Below are 15,139 nucleotides of genomic sequence, written 5' to 3' on the forward strand. Positions count from 1 at the left end.
CTGACAGAATTTCTGACAGTGTTTTACTTTTTTATTCTTTCACTGCAGCTCGGAACAACTCAAAGAGACTATGACCATCCAAAGTAATACAAAATACGCAAAACGTAATACTATCTCTTTTATTAGAACAATAATCGACACACTGATCAATATTTCTCATGATGATCAATGAACAGTTCAGTGTGATTGATGACATCACATATAAACTTCTCTCCTTTACTTCACAGAAACAGTCTGACACTTCAGCTTGTCGTCATCATAGTTTGATGATCATCAGAAAAAAAACTCAAATATTCTCTCAGTAGTAAACTTGATTAATTTCCTATGAATAATCACATATTTCATAAATATTTTTAGGCTGACTTTATATTTAAAAAAATATTTCAATTGGTTCTTCACTGTTTTAGTTGTTTGATCATATTACTTTCATTTCACTTAGAAAGTCACTTTTACATTACATTGCAAATTCACCTCCACGTATCAGCCTTTCTTTTCGTATCATATAAAACACAAATTTATTGTCCTGTTGATGTTGCTTGTAATTAACGACTCAGCCTCTTCCACATGAACACATTCATAACTGGATAGGAAAACCCAGGGTTGACTGAAACAGTTGATATCCAGCTTCATAGTTCAGTCAAACCAGATAACAAAAACATATCCTGGTTATGTGGAACTTGATTCGTAGTACAGGCCCCATACGTAGGAGCAGGGTGTGGGTCTGACTGAGAACTCCACTGCGCGCCCACCTACACCTGCAACCAACAGTACAAGCTGTCAAACACATCCACACCCCAATGTGTACGGTGCTTTATTGTCTATTTGACTGTAAATGGACCATAATGTACAAAATGAACATCATGCTGTATTGGAGAAAACTTGAAACTAGAGACTTGAACCATAAACTCCCCAAGAAAGACTGGATAGATATTGTAACTGATGTTCAAAATATGGAGAGTATTACTTTTTCGTTGAATGTACGGATTGATAAATACTTGCAGTACCAAGACAAATGGATTGTGTATGTGACCTCACAGGATCATCAGTGATCTGTTGCTGTATAATCTGATGATCTATTTTTATCAGTATAACGTAAATGTATAGGTGGCCAACAGTTTTGTTGCAACATGTTAAGTTGTATCTTTGTTTCAGTATTTAAAAAAAAACTCAGGAAAATGTTTACTGACGTAATAAATCAAGTGAGAAGTCGAGTAATTTTCTCATAGACTTCTAGAGTAACAACCAGTGGAGTCGCCCCTGCTGGTCATTCAAGCACTTCCAGATTGGCTTCATTTCCGGAGCCGGTGATGTAGCAACTGAAGTTCAGCGTGCGGAAGCAGAATTTACGGGCTTAGAAAGTAAAAAGTACAGATTAATTTAGTAGATATACTACAAAAGAACACAAATGAGTGTAATCAAGTCATATTTCAGTATCTTACACAAACAAATGTAATTGAGAAGATATAGTGTTTTTGTTGTTGTTATTTGTTGTGTTTGTTTATTATTAAGTATTGTTTGTTTTCGTTGATTAGTTTTATTGTATAATAGTAAATAATAGCGACGCTGACCTACACTCCATACCAGTTGGTGGGGGTAATTCACCCATTTGTTGTTTGCCAACCGCCAAAAAAAACCGGAAGAAGAAGAATTTACGGGGTGCACCTGAACGCCTCAACATTCTGCATGTGGAAGTCAGCTGCGGTGGCTAAATGCTAAGCGCAACGAATCATTTCTGAATTAAAATTAAAACAAAACACCGGGTTTACGACACAAAGAGCTCGGCTTTGAGGGCGAGTCGGTAATTGTTGAGGCGCTTTCGCAGCACTTCGTCTCACCTGGGGGAACAACGTCGTTCTATAAAGCAGCGTTAGCTCGTCCCATTTACCCATGTCAGTTGAGCTGCTTGCGGCACAAGATGCGGAGATGTTCACAACGAGTCTGTCATCAGAAGAGCAGAGAGAGCTGGCAAGGAAACTCACCACCGTTCTGTCTCAGTACAGACACTTCTCCGATTCCTACATCATTGTGCGTATCAGTAACTCACCCGTTTCTGTCGACTGCATGTCTGTTAAATAAAGATTTTAAAGAGCCTAATTGAGATTTATGAATATGATAATTTGCTGATATAATGATCCAATTGATTACATTTGATTCTATTAGTTTTTCCCCCACTATTGTTCTTTAGACCAAACAGGACATTTGCCAGAAGAGAGAAAACTCAGAGTCTGTGTTATAAAGTTTATCCTATTAGTTTGGAGGCATTTACAACACAGGTGTGACATAACAAAAAGAACAGTGCTCACACATGTCTTTTTTGAATTAAGGAGATATTGACATAAACGCTAATATCTGTGTAACAATTTTAAGATAAACTTGACAACAGAGCATCCGCTTGATCACTTATTTGATTGTGAGAACTTTGTAACCAGAGTTTGTCTCTCTTGAGTAGGGCTGCAATTAATGATTATTTTCATTATCAATTAATCTGTCGATTATTTTCTTGATTAATCGATTAGTTGTTTGGTCAAAAAAATGTCTTAAAACGGTAGAAAATGTTGATCGTTTTTCTCAAAACCCTGAGATGATGTTTTTTTTTGTCCACACACGAAAGATATTCATCTTAATGTCACAGAGGAGCAAAGAGACCAGAATATATGCACATTTTAGAAGCTGAAATCAGAGAATTTTGACTTTTTGCCCCCCATAAAAACTACTTGAACCGATTAATCGATTATCAAAATATTTGGCTGAAATTACTAATCGATTAATCGATAAATTGTGGCAGCTCTACTCTTGAGTCTTGCCCAATGTCAGCTGGGATTGGGTCCGACCAGGGAAAACCCTGAATTGTGTTCACTGTACTTGATGGGAACTTGGAGTAAACAGGGACCCACCCAGCATCACATTTTTGCCCTAAGGAGTGCCCAAGATTTTCTGGTAACTGTGTTGTTCCATTACAGGAGTTCTTCACTGAGGATCTCTGGCACACATTACCCAGCACCTGGCAGCCGGTTCTGCAGGACCTCTCGTATCCACAGATTGCAGACCTCTTACTGGATGCTGCGCATGGAGACAGGAGGTAATGTTGGATTACAATCAGGCCATTTGTCCGTCACTCTTTTGTCCTCAACCCAAAGTAATGCAAGGAAATGTGAGCAGGACATAAGAAATGGAGGCACAGAACGTCCACAGATTAATACATTACAGGAGTAGTTCAATTAATTTCTGCTCACCCTCTCATCAGTAAAGTCTTTATTCTAGACTCCCCTCAAAAACATGAAGAGCCTTGAAGTTTACGAGTATGATAATAAGGTAGACATGATCTCTCACAGTCTAAATATGTTCTGGTACTTAAAACAATTTGTATTTTCAGATGATAGAATAATGTCAGCCTTTTGTCATTACAGGTATCCTACCGTGTGGCCCCTGTCCCTGTTAGCTTTCCGTGCCACCGCTCATGCTCTGGCGTTTTCCAGAGGGTGCAGGCGGGAGCGAGGCCGGGTAGCCGGCTCGGTCAAACCCAAGGAGTTCCAGGAGAACCAGAGTCAGAGCTCGCTGCTGGGCCACATCTTCAGGAAGCACGTGAAACCCAAGAAACAGCATGAGATCCTCAAGCTGGGCAGGGTACACCATTGCCTATTGGCAGCTTTTTCAGTTAAACTTTAACTTTTTTCTCTAATTGTGATTAAATTTGTTTCCTTTTTTTTTTATTGAATCCCCAGCTAGTAAAAAAACTGTGTGACCAGACTGACTGCAACAGAGTGGTGGATGTCGGCTCTGGACAGGTATTTTAACTAGCCAGAACTTTGATCTTTCGTTTCAGATACTCCAGAGACATATGGGAACACTGTTTTTTCTAACTGTCAACAAAACTTAAACCTTTAATAGATGAAACAGATCAGATTTTGGAAAAAAAAGGCTCCATAATTTCCTAAAACAGCTGTTCAAGCATGAGGAAATAGTGGATTTGTCGTGGGCTATTTTCAGTAGCGGATAAATCCACAGCTGAAAGTGAATCCAGACAATGGGGCAGATCCATGAATCTTTTTTTCCCATTTTAACATTTTCAGATGTGCTTATAATTAAACTGTCAACAGCATTTCAACACAACAGTGCAGCAGATTAATATATCCGCTTTAATAAGAATCGAGTGACGCCTTAACTCGACTGCATGCGCAGACTCCGCTGTGGAGCGGTCAATTATCACACATTAAGCAGTGCGACTTGTCCACCACTCTGCTCCGAACAGGGTCACCTGACTCGTTTCCTGTCCTTTGGGCTCGGACTGTCTGTGACTGCCATAGAGGCAGATCCCACGCTACTCGCCATGGCATCCAAGTTTGACAGACAGTTGCTGTGGGCGCTAGAGAAGGAAAAGCAGAAAAAGGTTGGTGTATTAATTTTGGTGTTGTTTCCCAAACAACATGACTCCTCTTTTTTAGCCGGGTTGTTTTTATGAAGTCATGGTGAGGAAACTGAGCATGAGCTACATCTTTATGTCTCAAGTATTTGGCCTATAAGCCATTAACTGTGATTGAAGAACACAATCTGAATATGTCTGTATGTGTCTTACAACGCCCTCTATGGTAGAGGCAGAGCTGGAGGCTGATGGAGGATCATCGTCAATTTCCCTGGCGGAGGTCACTGTGGTAGTCAAACAACTTCACAGTGGCAAAGCCCCAGGGGTTAATGAGATCCGCCCAGAAATGTTGAAAGCTTTGGGTGTGGAGGGGCTGTCTTGGTTGACACGTCTCTGCAACATTGCGTGGAGGTCGGGTACAGTGCCAAACGAGTGGCAGACCGGGGTGGTGATTCCCCTGTTCAAAAAGGGGGACCAGAGAGTGTGTGCCAATTACAGGGGTATCACACTTCTCAGCCTCCCGGGTAAAGTCTACTCCAAGGTGCTGGAAAGGAGGGTTCGGCCAATAGTCGAACCTCAGATTGAAGAGGAACAATGTGGATTCCGTCCTGGACGTGGAACAACAGACCAGCTCTTTACCCTTGCAAGGATCCTGGAGGGGGCCTGGGAGTATGCCCATCCAGTCTACATGTGCTTTGTGGATTTGGAGAAGGCGTATGACCGGGTCCCCCGGGAGATACTGTGGGAGGTGCTGAGGGAGTATGGGGTGAGGGGGTCACTTCTTGGGGCCATCCAATCCCTGTATACTCAAAGCAATAGCTGTGTCCGGGTTCTCGGCAGTAAGTCGGATTCGTTCCCGGTGGGGGTTGGTCTCCGCCAGGGGTGCGCTTTGTCACCAATCCTGTTTGTGATATTCATGGACAGGATATCGAGGCGTAGTCGTGGTGGGGTGGGGTTGCAGCTCGGTGGCCTGGGGATCTCATCACTGCTTTTTGCAGATGATGTGGTCCTGATGGCACCATCGGTCTGTGATCTTCAGCACTCACTGGATCAGTTTGTAGCCGAGTGTGGAGCGGTTGGGATGAGAATCAGCACCTCAAAATCTGAGGCCATGGATCTCAGCAGGAAACCGGTGGATTGTCTACTCTGGGTAGGGAATGAGCCCTTACCTCAAGTAAAGGAGTTTAAGTACCTCGGGGTCTTGTTTGCGAGTGAGGGGACAATGGAGCGTGAGATTGGCCGTAGAATTGGAGCAGCGGGGGCGGTATTGCACTCGCTTTGCCGCACCGTTCTGACAAAAAGGGAGCTGAGCCGGAAGGCAAAGCTCTCGATCTACCGGTCAATCTTTGTTCCTACCCTCACCTATGGTCATGAAGGCTGGGTCGTGACCGAAAAAACGAGATCGCGAGTACAAGCGGCCGAAATGGGTTTCCTTAGAAAGGTGGCTGGGGTCTCCCTTAGAGATAGGGTGAGAAGCTCAGTCATCCGTGAGGAGCTCGGAGTAGAGCCGCTGCTCCTTTGCGTAGAAAGGAGCCAGTTAAGGTGGTTTGGGCATCTGGTAAGGATGCCCCCTGGGCGCCTCCCCTGGGAGGTGTTCCAGGCACGTCCAGCTGGGAAGAGACCTCGGGGTAGACCCAGGACTAGGTGGAGAGATTATATCTCCACACTGGCCTGGGAACGCCTCGGGATCCCCCAGTCAGACCTGGTTAATGTGGCCCGGGAAAGGGAAGTTTGGGGCCCCCTACTGAAGCTGCTGCCCCCGCGACCCGACCACGGATAAGCGGTTGAAGATGAGATGAGATGATGAGATGAGTGTCTTACAATTTATTCAAAATAACACATTAGTCACGCAAGAAGTAAATCCAACCTGAGAATATCTGCCCCGTCTCTGTCGTACGTGAATGTCAGTGATGTCGGACAGAGATGCAGCAGTTTCAATTTGCCCCCTGCTACAGATAGCAACAAGCATCGTAATAAACATCTTTCTTCTTCTTCCTAGAACTTTTTGTCTCCATTTCCAGCAGGGGGGGTTCGGGGTTTACCCATCCGTCATGTGGCCGGATGGGTAAACCCCAAATCATCGTGGGAGGCTTTTATCAAGCAGCTGAGTACAGAAGACTGTTTCAGCGGAAGTCCTCCAACTCCACCCGTACCAAGCAAAAAGAGACTGCGGGGCTCTGAGCATTGCCAGGGGCGTTTCCATGAGGCCCAGACCTCACCATCTCATCACTCTGATACCTGCTCACAGGACTTTGAATCGCCATCACAACACCAGCTGAAAGAGTCAGAAGAGCAGTCATCTGCTGAAAGCTGCTGCCCATGCATCAAGCCTGTCTGTCAAGAGGGGAATCACACAAAAGAAAACAGCCTGCGAGGCTATCCAGACTTCGTCCTGACTGGTCTTCATGCCTGCGGCGACCTTAGTGCCACCCTCCTCCGCCACTTTGTCAGCTGCCCGCATGTTCGTGGCATCACCTCTGTGGCATGTTGCTACATGAAAATCACAACTGAAGAAAACCCCACCCCTCCAGGACTGGTTGAACCTCCCACTCCGCTGACGCTGGGTCACGAATCAGTTCCTTCAGAGTTTGGCTACCCGATGAGCTCCTGGGTGCGGGGGTTGTCGGAACATCAGCTGTCCTATAAGGCACGGGAGGGTGCGTGTCACGCCGTGGAGGACTACATACGGAGGCTCAGGGAGGAGAGTGAGCTGCTGAGGATACACTGTTACCGGGCGATGCTGGAGAATTTCATCAGGGATACGAGACCGGATCTACGAAGGGCAGGGATCCAGACCATAAAGAAAGCCCACCTATTGCCATTTACAGAGTGAGTAAAACTGCAGCCTGTGGGTGTTTACATGGATTCAATTTCACCACACTCTGTGATGCTGCCAAAGACCTACATAAAGATGGATGACACGACAGCTCATTTCCATGGCATTAACTCCCATCTTTACAGCAAAAGATTAAATTCATACTCGCCACTCAAAAATGTTCAAATATTTCAAAGTCTCCCAAGAATGGGAGGAAGTATTTTGAGGTACTGGAAGATTTTGAAGGTGACATATTATGCTCATATTCAGGGTCACACTTTTAATTTGGATGACCACTTGAAAAGGTTAACATGCTCCTAATGTTCAGAAAAGGCATCAGTGTTCTCACACTGCCCATTCCTGCAGCTCCTGTTTTCACCCTCTGTCTAAAATGCCTGGATTTCATTTAGCCCCCACCTCCCGATAAACCACAGTTTGCTCTGATTGGCCAGCTGGCCCAGTCTGTTGTGATTGGTCGACCGATTTCAAAATATGTATGAAATGTCAAGGCCCTTCACCAGAAAAGTGGAGATTCTCAGATTGCAGGTGGGGTCACCCCAAAAGAGTTCAACTGTCACATCAATGTGGGAGAGAAATCTGAACCAGTTGTTCAGACTTAGGCTGTAGGGTTTAGACAGGGTGGTTTTTTTTTCACAGTTTGTGGGCTGGCAGGCTCAGCATATACACACATTTATGTGCACAAACACTGAAAAGGGGATTTTAACATAATATGTCACCTTTAAACCTAAAAATAATAGAGCTGTGTAAATAAATCTATCTAATGCTTAATTTTTCTTTGTCACTGAGGTAAATTATCCCTGTTCTCTCCCAGGTATGCCCGTATGGGTCTGGCTCGGGTCGGCCTGCCTCCTGAGTTACCCCTGGACCCAGAGCGGGTGGAGAGCATGTTGCGGCAGCAGGGCAGGGTGGTGGTGTACTTCAGCCTGGCCCTGCTGCTGGCTCCTGTGGTGGAGACGCTGGTGCTGCTGGACAGGATAATCTACCTGCAGGAGAATGGTGAGCCAGACGATATGTATTGTAAAAAAAGAAGAAGAAAAAATATTTTTTTTCTAATTGCTGTGCTTTCACAGTAACTGAGTTTGGTCACTGGAACATTTGTGTTCACGAATGACGCAAATATTTGCCTGTTCTTCCTTCCACTTTCTCCGACAAATGTCCCCTGAACATAAACACACACACACACACACACACACACACATAAACATGAACTGTTGAATAAAACAAATGCAGACAGGAAGGCTGATGGGAAAACCACGCTAAGCGGTTGTGCTAACTGGGGCTAAAACTAGTGTCCAACTTCCTCACTCACTCTCTGCCAAGCCCTCTCCTTCTTCACCCGGTCACGCTACAAATAGCAATCCAATGCGAACGCACCATTGCACTCTGTTCATAATTCTGAATCTCTCTGTGTTCACCTTCAGCTCTAACTAAAGTGTCACATCTCCACAGGTGTGGACAGTCAGCTGGTTGCTCTGTTCGACCCAAACTTCTCTCCAAGAAACTTTGTGCTGATGGCTCTGAAGCCGTGTGAACAGGGAGGACAAAGTCCTCGGTAAAAGCAGGTTGTTCACTCTCCTGCAGATGTCCATCTTTTATTTGGCCACACTGGTAAACAACAGGAGTGTTGCCTTTAAAGTAGACCCTGCTGAACACACTCAGTCAATCACCAAGGTAACAAACTCCTGAAAGCTCACCCTGCTGTCCAGATCATCCATGATCTCTGCCACCCTTCTGGAGCCCCAGCTGTCCTGGAATACGGAAATAGGGAAAGAAGAGATTCTTGAATCCACTCCCTGTCGGTGAGACAGACTGACGAGAAAATGGCCCAGTTACCTTCACATAGTGGCTCAGCTCTGTTTGTATCAGTCTTTTTTTAGCTCCAGATGATCCAGCTTGAACTTATCGCCACCCTGGAGGAGTAGGCCGTAAACACCTCGATGAGGGTGTCCACGGCCGATTTCAGGTTGCTCGGTCTTGTGCACATTTCAGTGCCAAGTGTCTGGAGTGGAAGTCTGCAGAGTGTGAGATCAGACAGAATTATACTAATAATAACATGAAAGCTTTGCTTTTTGATTGAAAAGAAAGCTGAGGTTTGTTTGAGGGGCCATGTGACCTACAATTCACTCTGAGCCTCCCTGAGGTTGTCTAGTTTATTACTGATCAGCTACAGTCCCTTTAAAATACATTTTAAAAAGTACATTCATTTTATATTTTCTCGACAAATATTTTGAGGGCAGCACATAGTAGTCCTAACATTTTTGAATTGTATTTAATTTAAATATTGCTTGTATATTGCCTGTCTGAAACTCAAATAAAGATCTGACATAGATGTAGATGTCATAGACTAACTGAAAGGATCACAGATTTCAGAGGAGGTAACAATATGTCTCAACTGTTGTCTTTACTGTTCCTTAAGTCAAGTTTGCCATCTGTCGTCAAGTAAAATGTTCTTAAACTGGTGAAAAAGGTTGTTGGCCATTCAAATGAATGCAAAAATCATGAATGTTGACCTGCTGCTCTGCATTTAAAATTACAGAATTAGATATTGTTTCTGCACTACCAACTCCCAACTGACTGACTTCCAGAGCCCCTGTAAACATGCAGAGTGTAGAAGAGTAAAGGTATAACGTAGCATAAGAAAAAACTTGGAAGTGCAAATACCACAAAAACTGCGGAAGTGCAGTATTAGACTAAATCTACTCTGATCCACTCACCTCTACAAAGCTGCTGAGGAAGATCCAGATGAAGATGAGAAGAAGCAGAAACAACTCTCGCTCTCTTCTCATCTCATCTATAGTCCTGCCTCTCCAGATAAAATCGGGCCCTTCTCTCTGGGTGTTGCTAGATCTACAAACTGAAAGATCTCACCAGATTGAAAATTATGGTCAAGCATAACCCTAACATGATCGATGATATTATTAAACAATGCACCGTTTTTACCAAAGCCACATTCTGGATGTGATCCTTGGTGAGACCGATATGCACTTAGTACACGCACCATCAACCCTAACCACCCGTGTCGTTAATAAATGTGTTGCTTTTTTTCAAAAAGTTAATGTACACTGTAAATGATAGGCAAAAAGCTGAAGATGTGTAGTCATGACAATCCTGTGAGATCATGTTGTCTGGGCTAACATTGAATCATAGCCAAATCATCACCCCCTGGTGGCTCATGTAGGTCATTAACCCTGCCTCCTCCAGCTACTGTATGGTACATGAACCAAACTAAAAAGTACACATTCAATATTGTGAAAAACAATTTCAAAGGTGCTTTCTGTCATTTTACAGCAGTTCTCATCACACTGGTGTATGCCAGAAATGTTTTCAGTAATTCAGTTTTAATCAATTGTTTGATGCTACAAAAACAGGATGAAACAAGTGATTGGTTGAGTGCGTGTATCAGCGGACCTCGATAACGTGGCTCCACATTCCCTATAGCGCAGATTCTGAATCACAAGATGGAGGAAATGGAGACTCATCGTTTATCTTTCTATACTGCTCCGAACTAAGAGCTATAGCTGGAAACAGGCTAAAAATTTGTTGTTAGATAAAAAAAGTTGTTGAGTTAGTAATGAGAAGGCAACAGTCAGCAGGTTGCGAAGTCACGTCAGCTCAGCTCTGGTACAGAACAGAACTTAGCGGTTTGACAATGTTTATTTTAGAATTATTGGCAGTACATAGGGTCATAATCACATTGTCACCTTTAGAGGCATAAAATAAAGAGCGCTTACCTATTTAAAGCAGTTACTTTTTGAATTTCGTAGTTTGGGATTTTCCACATTCCGGAATATGTTTCCAGAATGTGTTATATACAAACAGTTTTGCCAAGTGTAGAACAGATTTGAGACAGTGAGATTATCTGCCTAGATGATGTGCTCTGATGGCTGTTTGAAACAGAAGAAAGCATTTTACCATGACAATTTCATTTCCGGTAACACATATACAGTACATTTATGTAAGTTTCCTTGCAGGGTTATTAACTGGAGGCTTTTGTAGCAACCTGTACTCAAAACTGAATCATGAAGGACATGAATATCCATGTCTTGATCGTCTGTCAAGGCTGAACGAGGACAAACATGAGAGGCCTGCCCAACAGGTTCAGTGGGGATTTTCCACTTCATGGCTCAGACTTTGATTGACAGGACAATTAAATGTCACTCGTCACCTCCAATGAAGAATTAGTGAACTACCACAATGGGTGCTGGGTGGTCGAGTCTGTAACCTCAGATGAACCCAGGCTAGTTGCAGTCGGTAGGATTTGCTTTAGTAGTAATATGAGACAGATCATATGTGACAGAATCTAGTTAATTTAGCGACCCCTACTGCCTTAAATGCTTTTCGCCAAATCCACCGCGCCCGAAGAAAAATCTCCAATCACAGCCAGGGGGCGTCTCTCCACTCTGTCAATCATCCAGGTACGTGCTGCGCAGCGCTGCAGTGCTCTCGTGGCTAAATGCTCCCCCATCAGTGCGGTAGCCTACTGTTTAGTTAGCATCACCATTCATCACCAAACGTAGCATGTGTTGATATTCCCAGCTGTGGCTACAGTCACATTCACGTTTTGAATTTGCAAATACAATCATCACTTACATATTTATTTATCACTGTAGTGCACTGTCAAATTATTTATATTTTTATGTGTTAGCGTAATGAGCGTGTGAGAGAATGTGACTGAGCAAATCTGACGTGAAGCAGAGCTAACTGTAGCAGTACATCGACAGTAGTAGATGTACAGGGCCGGTTAGTCTGTCAATAATGCTGCAGCGTCTCCAGACAAAGCTAAAGTTCCCGTGTGTTGTCTACACACTGTTACTTTCACTGAGGAGAAAGTTAACTACTTTGGCCAATGCAAGTTTCCCCTGCTTTGAACAGCATGTAATTAGACATTTTGTTTGACTCTGATAATCATGACCACAGATTATGTAGGCAAATGCCCGTTTTACAATTTGTGGCAAGTTGGTAACATGCCGCATATAAAGTTTATTCCCCTCATAGTATTTTAAATTGGGATCAATTTGTAAGGAGGAATATTTTTAGACTACATTATTTTTAATAAAAAGTATTATAACAGTTTCCTCTGAATTTGCAGGTCAACTGCAGAGCTGGAGCCCTGCAAGTGCTTCAGCATCAGCCCTTCAGTCTATGAAGCCAGAATCTTAGTGGCTGGCTCAAACTACAACCACCATGTCCAAAGACCACCCAAAAGAAGACCTGAGGGCTCTATACATGTGAAGTCATCTTCACATTGTGGTTTATTTTTGCATAAAGAAACCAATCACTTTCAAAAATACACTTTATTGCAAGGCAAATACTGAGGTTTCATAAATATTAAATAACTTTGAAATAAATTTAAAAAATTTAAAAAAATGTATTGCACAGCACACTATTTACATCTAGCAAAGGCAACTAAAGATACACTATCATTGAATCAAACCAGTTCAAGCAGCAGGTACCAATTGGCTCATCACATGAAGCTCAGCAATGTCTTTGGCTCCCAGGTCCTCGGGTGTCGGGCCAACACGCTGACCTCTGCCCCGTCTCCCATGGTCCCTGCCCGGTGCGCCTCGTATGCGACTCCCTCTTCTCCTCGCTAGTCTACTTGTCGAAGCAGACTTGTTTACTTCCTCATCAGAGTCCAGTGTACCAGTCTCAAAGCTCTAATAATGTTATGAAATAATAAAAAGCGTCAATCATCCTGCAAAGCAACAAATGATGTACGTGAAGATAAAGCTGTTAATTTACAGGCCTACCATGTAACACTATTCAATTCAATTTTATTTGTATAGTGCCATATCACAACATACATTGTCTCAAGGCACTTTACATAGTGAGGTCAATATTACAGTATTACAGGGAAAACCCAAAAAATCACACAATGAGCAAAGCACTTGGCGACGGTGGAGAGAAAAAACTCCCTTTTAACAGGAAGAAATCTCTGACAGAACCAGACTCAGTTGTGGGCGGTCATCTGTCTCGACCGGTTGGGGTGAGGAGAGAAATGGGTAAGAGAGGAGAAGTGGGCAGAAAGAGGGTGAGAGGAGAGACAGTAGGAGAGAAGAGAGAGAGAGGACAGTTGTACAACCGCCGCTGAAATCTCTACCAGACTGATACTTATAATTAAAAAATACAATTATGTTGTTGTTATTATTAGTGATGATATTAATATTAATATTAATAATAACAATAATAATGACGGTATGGGTCCTGCAGCTCTGGGTTTAGAGATACACTAGGAGAGATAGAAAACACAAACAGGGTTAGTGACATGTACTGTAAACATATCGGGGGATGGGGGGGTAGTATAACAGTTGCTTTAATTTCTACCAGACTGATACTTATAATTAGTGAAAACTGATACTTATAAATACAATGATGTTATTAATAATAATAATAGTAATAATAATTATAAGGTTTGGATCCTGCAGCTCTGGGGTCAGATCTACTAGGGGAGAGAGAAAACAGAGTTTGTGACATGTAATGTAGATACATGGGGGCAGAGAGAGAGAGAGAGAGAGATTGAAAAAAGTGGGAGAAGGAGAGAGATATAGAGAGAGAGAAAGAGGGAGAAGGAGACAATGGGAGAGGGAGAAAGATGCTCATGATATAAGTTCCCCCAGCAGGCTAGGCCTATAATAGCATAATAAAGAAATGGTTTATTAAACACCTGAGCAGCTCTAACTATAAGCTTTATCAAAAAGGAAGGTTTTAAGTTTAACTTTAAATGTGGACAGGGTATCTGCATCCCTGACACAAACTGGGAGCTGGTTCCAGAGGAGAGGAGCCTGGTGGCTGAAGGCTCTGCCTCCCATTCTACTTTTACAGACTCTGGGAACCACAAGTAATCCTGCATTTACAGAGTGAAGTGATCTATTGGGATAATATGAAACTAGGAGCTCTGTAAGATATGATGGAGCTTAATTATTAAGGGCTTTGTAGGTTAGGAGCAGTATTTTGAATTCTATTCTGAATTTTACAGGAAGCCAATGCAGAGATTCTAACACTGGAGAAATATGATCTCTTTTTCTAGTTCCTGTCAGAACTTGTGCTGCGGCATTTTGGATTAGCTGGAGGCTTTTCACAGACTTATTGGGGCATCCTAGCAGCAATGAATTACAGTAGTCCAGTCTAGATGTAACAAATGCATGGACTAGTTTTTCAGCATCCTTTTGAGATAGGATGTTTCTAATGTTCTTGATTTGCGCAGGTGAAAGAAGGCTGTCTATCATAGAGACTTGTTTTATGTGTGAGTCTTAGGACATGTCCTGGTCAAAGGTAACTCCAAGGTTTCTCACAGTAGAGCTGGAGGCCAAGGTAATGCCATCCAAAGTAACTATATGATCAGATAATGTTTCTCTGAGGTGTTTAAGGCCGAGTATAATGACCTCAGTTTTTTCTGAATTTAGAAGTAAAAAATTATAAGTCATCCAGGCCTTTATGTCTTTAAGACAATCCTGAAGTTTGTCTACCTGATTAGTTTCATCTGGCTTTATAGATAAATACAGCTGGGTATCATCAGCGTAGCAATGGAAATTGATGTGGCGTTTTCTTATAATATTGCCTAAAGGAAGCATATATAAAGTGAAAAGTATTGGTCACAGTACAGAACCTTGTGGTACTCCATGTCTCACTTTTGTATGAATGGAAGATTTGTTATTAACGTTAACAAACTGAAATCTATCAGATAAGTAGGACTTAAACCATTGTAGTGCTGTTCCTTTAATCCCAATGTGTTATAGTCTTTGTAACAGAATTTTGTGATCAATGGTATCAAATGCAGCACTAAGATCTAAAAGGACGAGAATAGAAACATATCCACTGTCTGAGGCCATGAGAAGGTCGTTGGTAACCTTCAGTAGTGCTGTTTCTGTACTATGATGTTTTCTAAAACCTGACTGAAAGTCTTCAAGCAGACTATTCCTGTGTAAATATTCACATAACTGGTT

The 15,139-nt window shown here is 42.8% G+C and overlaps 1 protein-coding gene across 2 annotated transcripts; it reads left to right on the forward strand.

The window, feature by feature from the left end:
• The first annotated feature begins 1,647 nt into the window (after nt 1-1,647).
• Nucleotides 1,648-9,525, forward strand: mettl25b (methyltransferase like 25B). 2 transcript variants are annotated; one of them, XM_035608767.2, is made up of 8 exons: nt 1,648-2,025; nt 2,961-3,079; nt 3,408-3,624; nt 3,723-3,785; nt 4,250-4,387; nt 6,360-7,189; nt 8,008-8,192; nt 8,646-9,525. In XM_035608767.2, the coding sequence occupies exons 1-8, from the start codon at nt 1,888-1,890 to the stop codon at nt 8,750-8,752; spliced, it is 1,797 nt and encodes a 598-aa protein (XP_035464660.1). In that variant the 5' UTR covers nt 1,648-1,887; the 3' UTR covers nt 8,753-9,525. The 2 variants fall into 2 exon arrangements, with proteins under 2 accessions (XP_035464660.1, XP_035464662.1); XM_035608769.2 differs by having other exon boundaries at nt 6,609-7,189.
• Nucleotides 9,526-15,139: the final 5,614 nt, after the last annotated feature.

The sequence above is a fragment of the Scophthalmus maximus genome, chromosome 10 (assembly GCF_022379125.1).
Source record: "Scophthalmus maximus strain ysfricsl-2021 chromosome 10, ASM2237912v1, whole genome shotgun sequence".
In the NCBI taxonomy this organism is placed as follows: Eukaryota; Metazoa; Chordata; class Actinopteri; order Pleuronectiformes; family Scophthalmidae; genus Scophthalmus; species Scophthalmus maximus.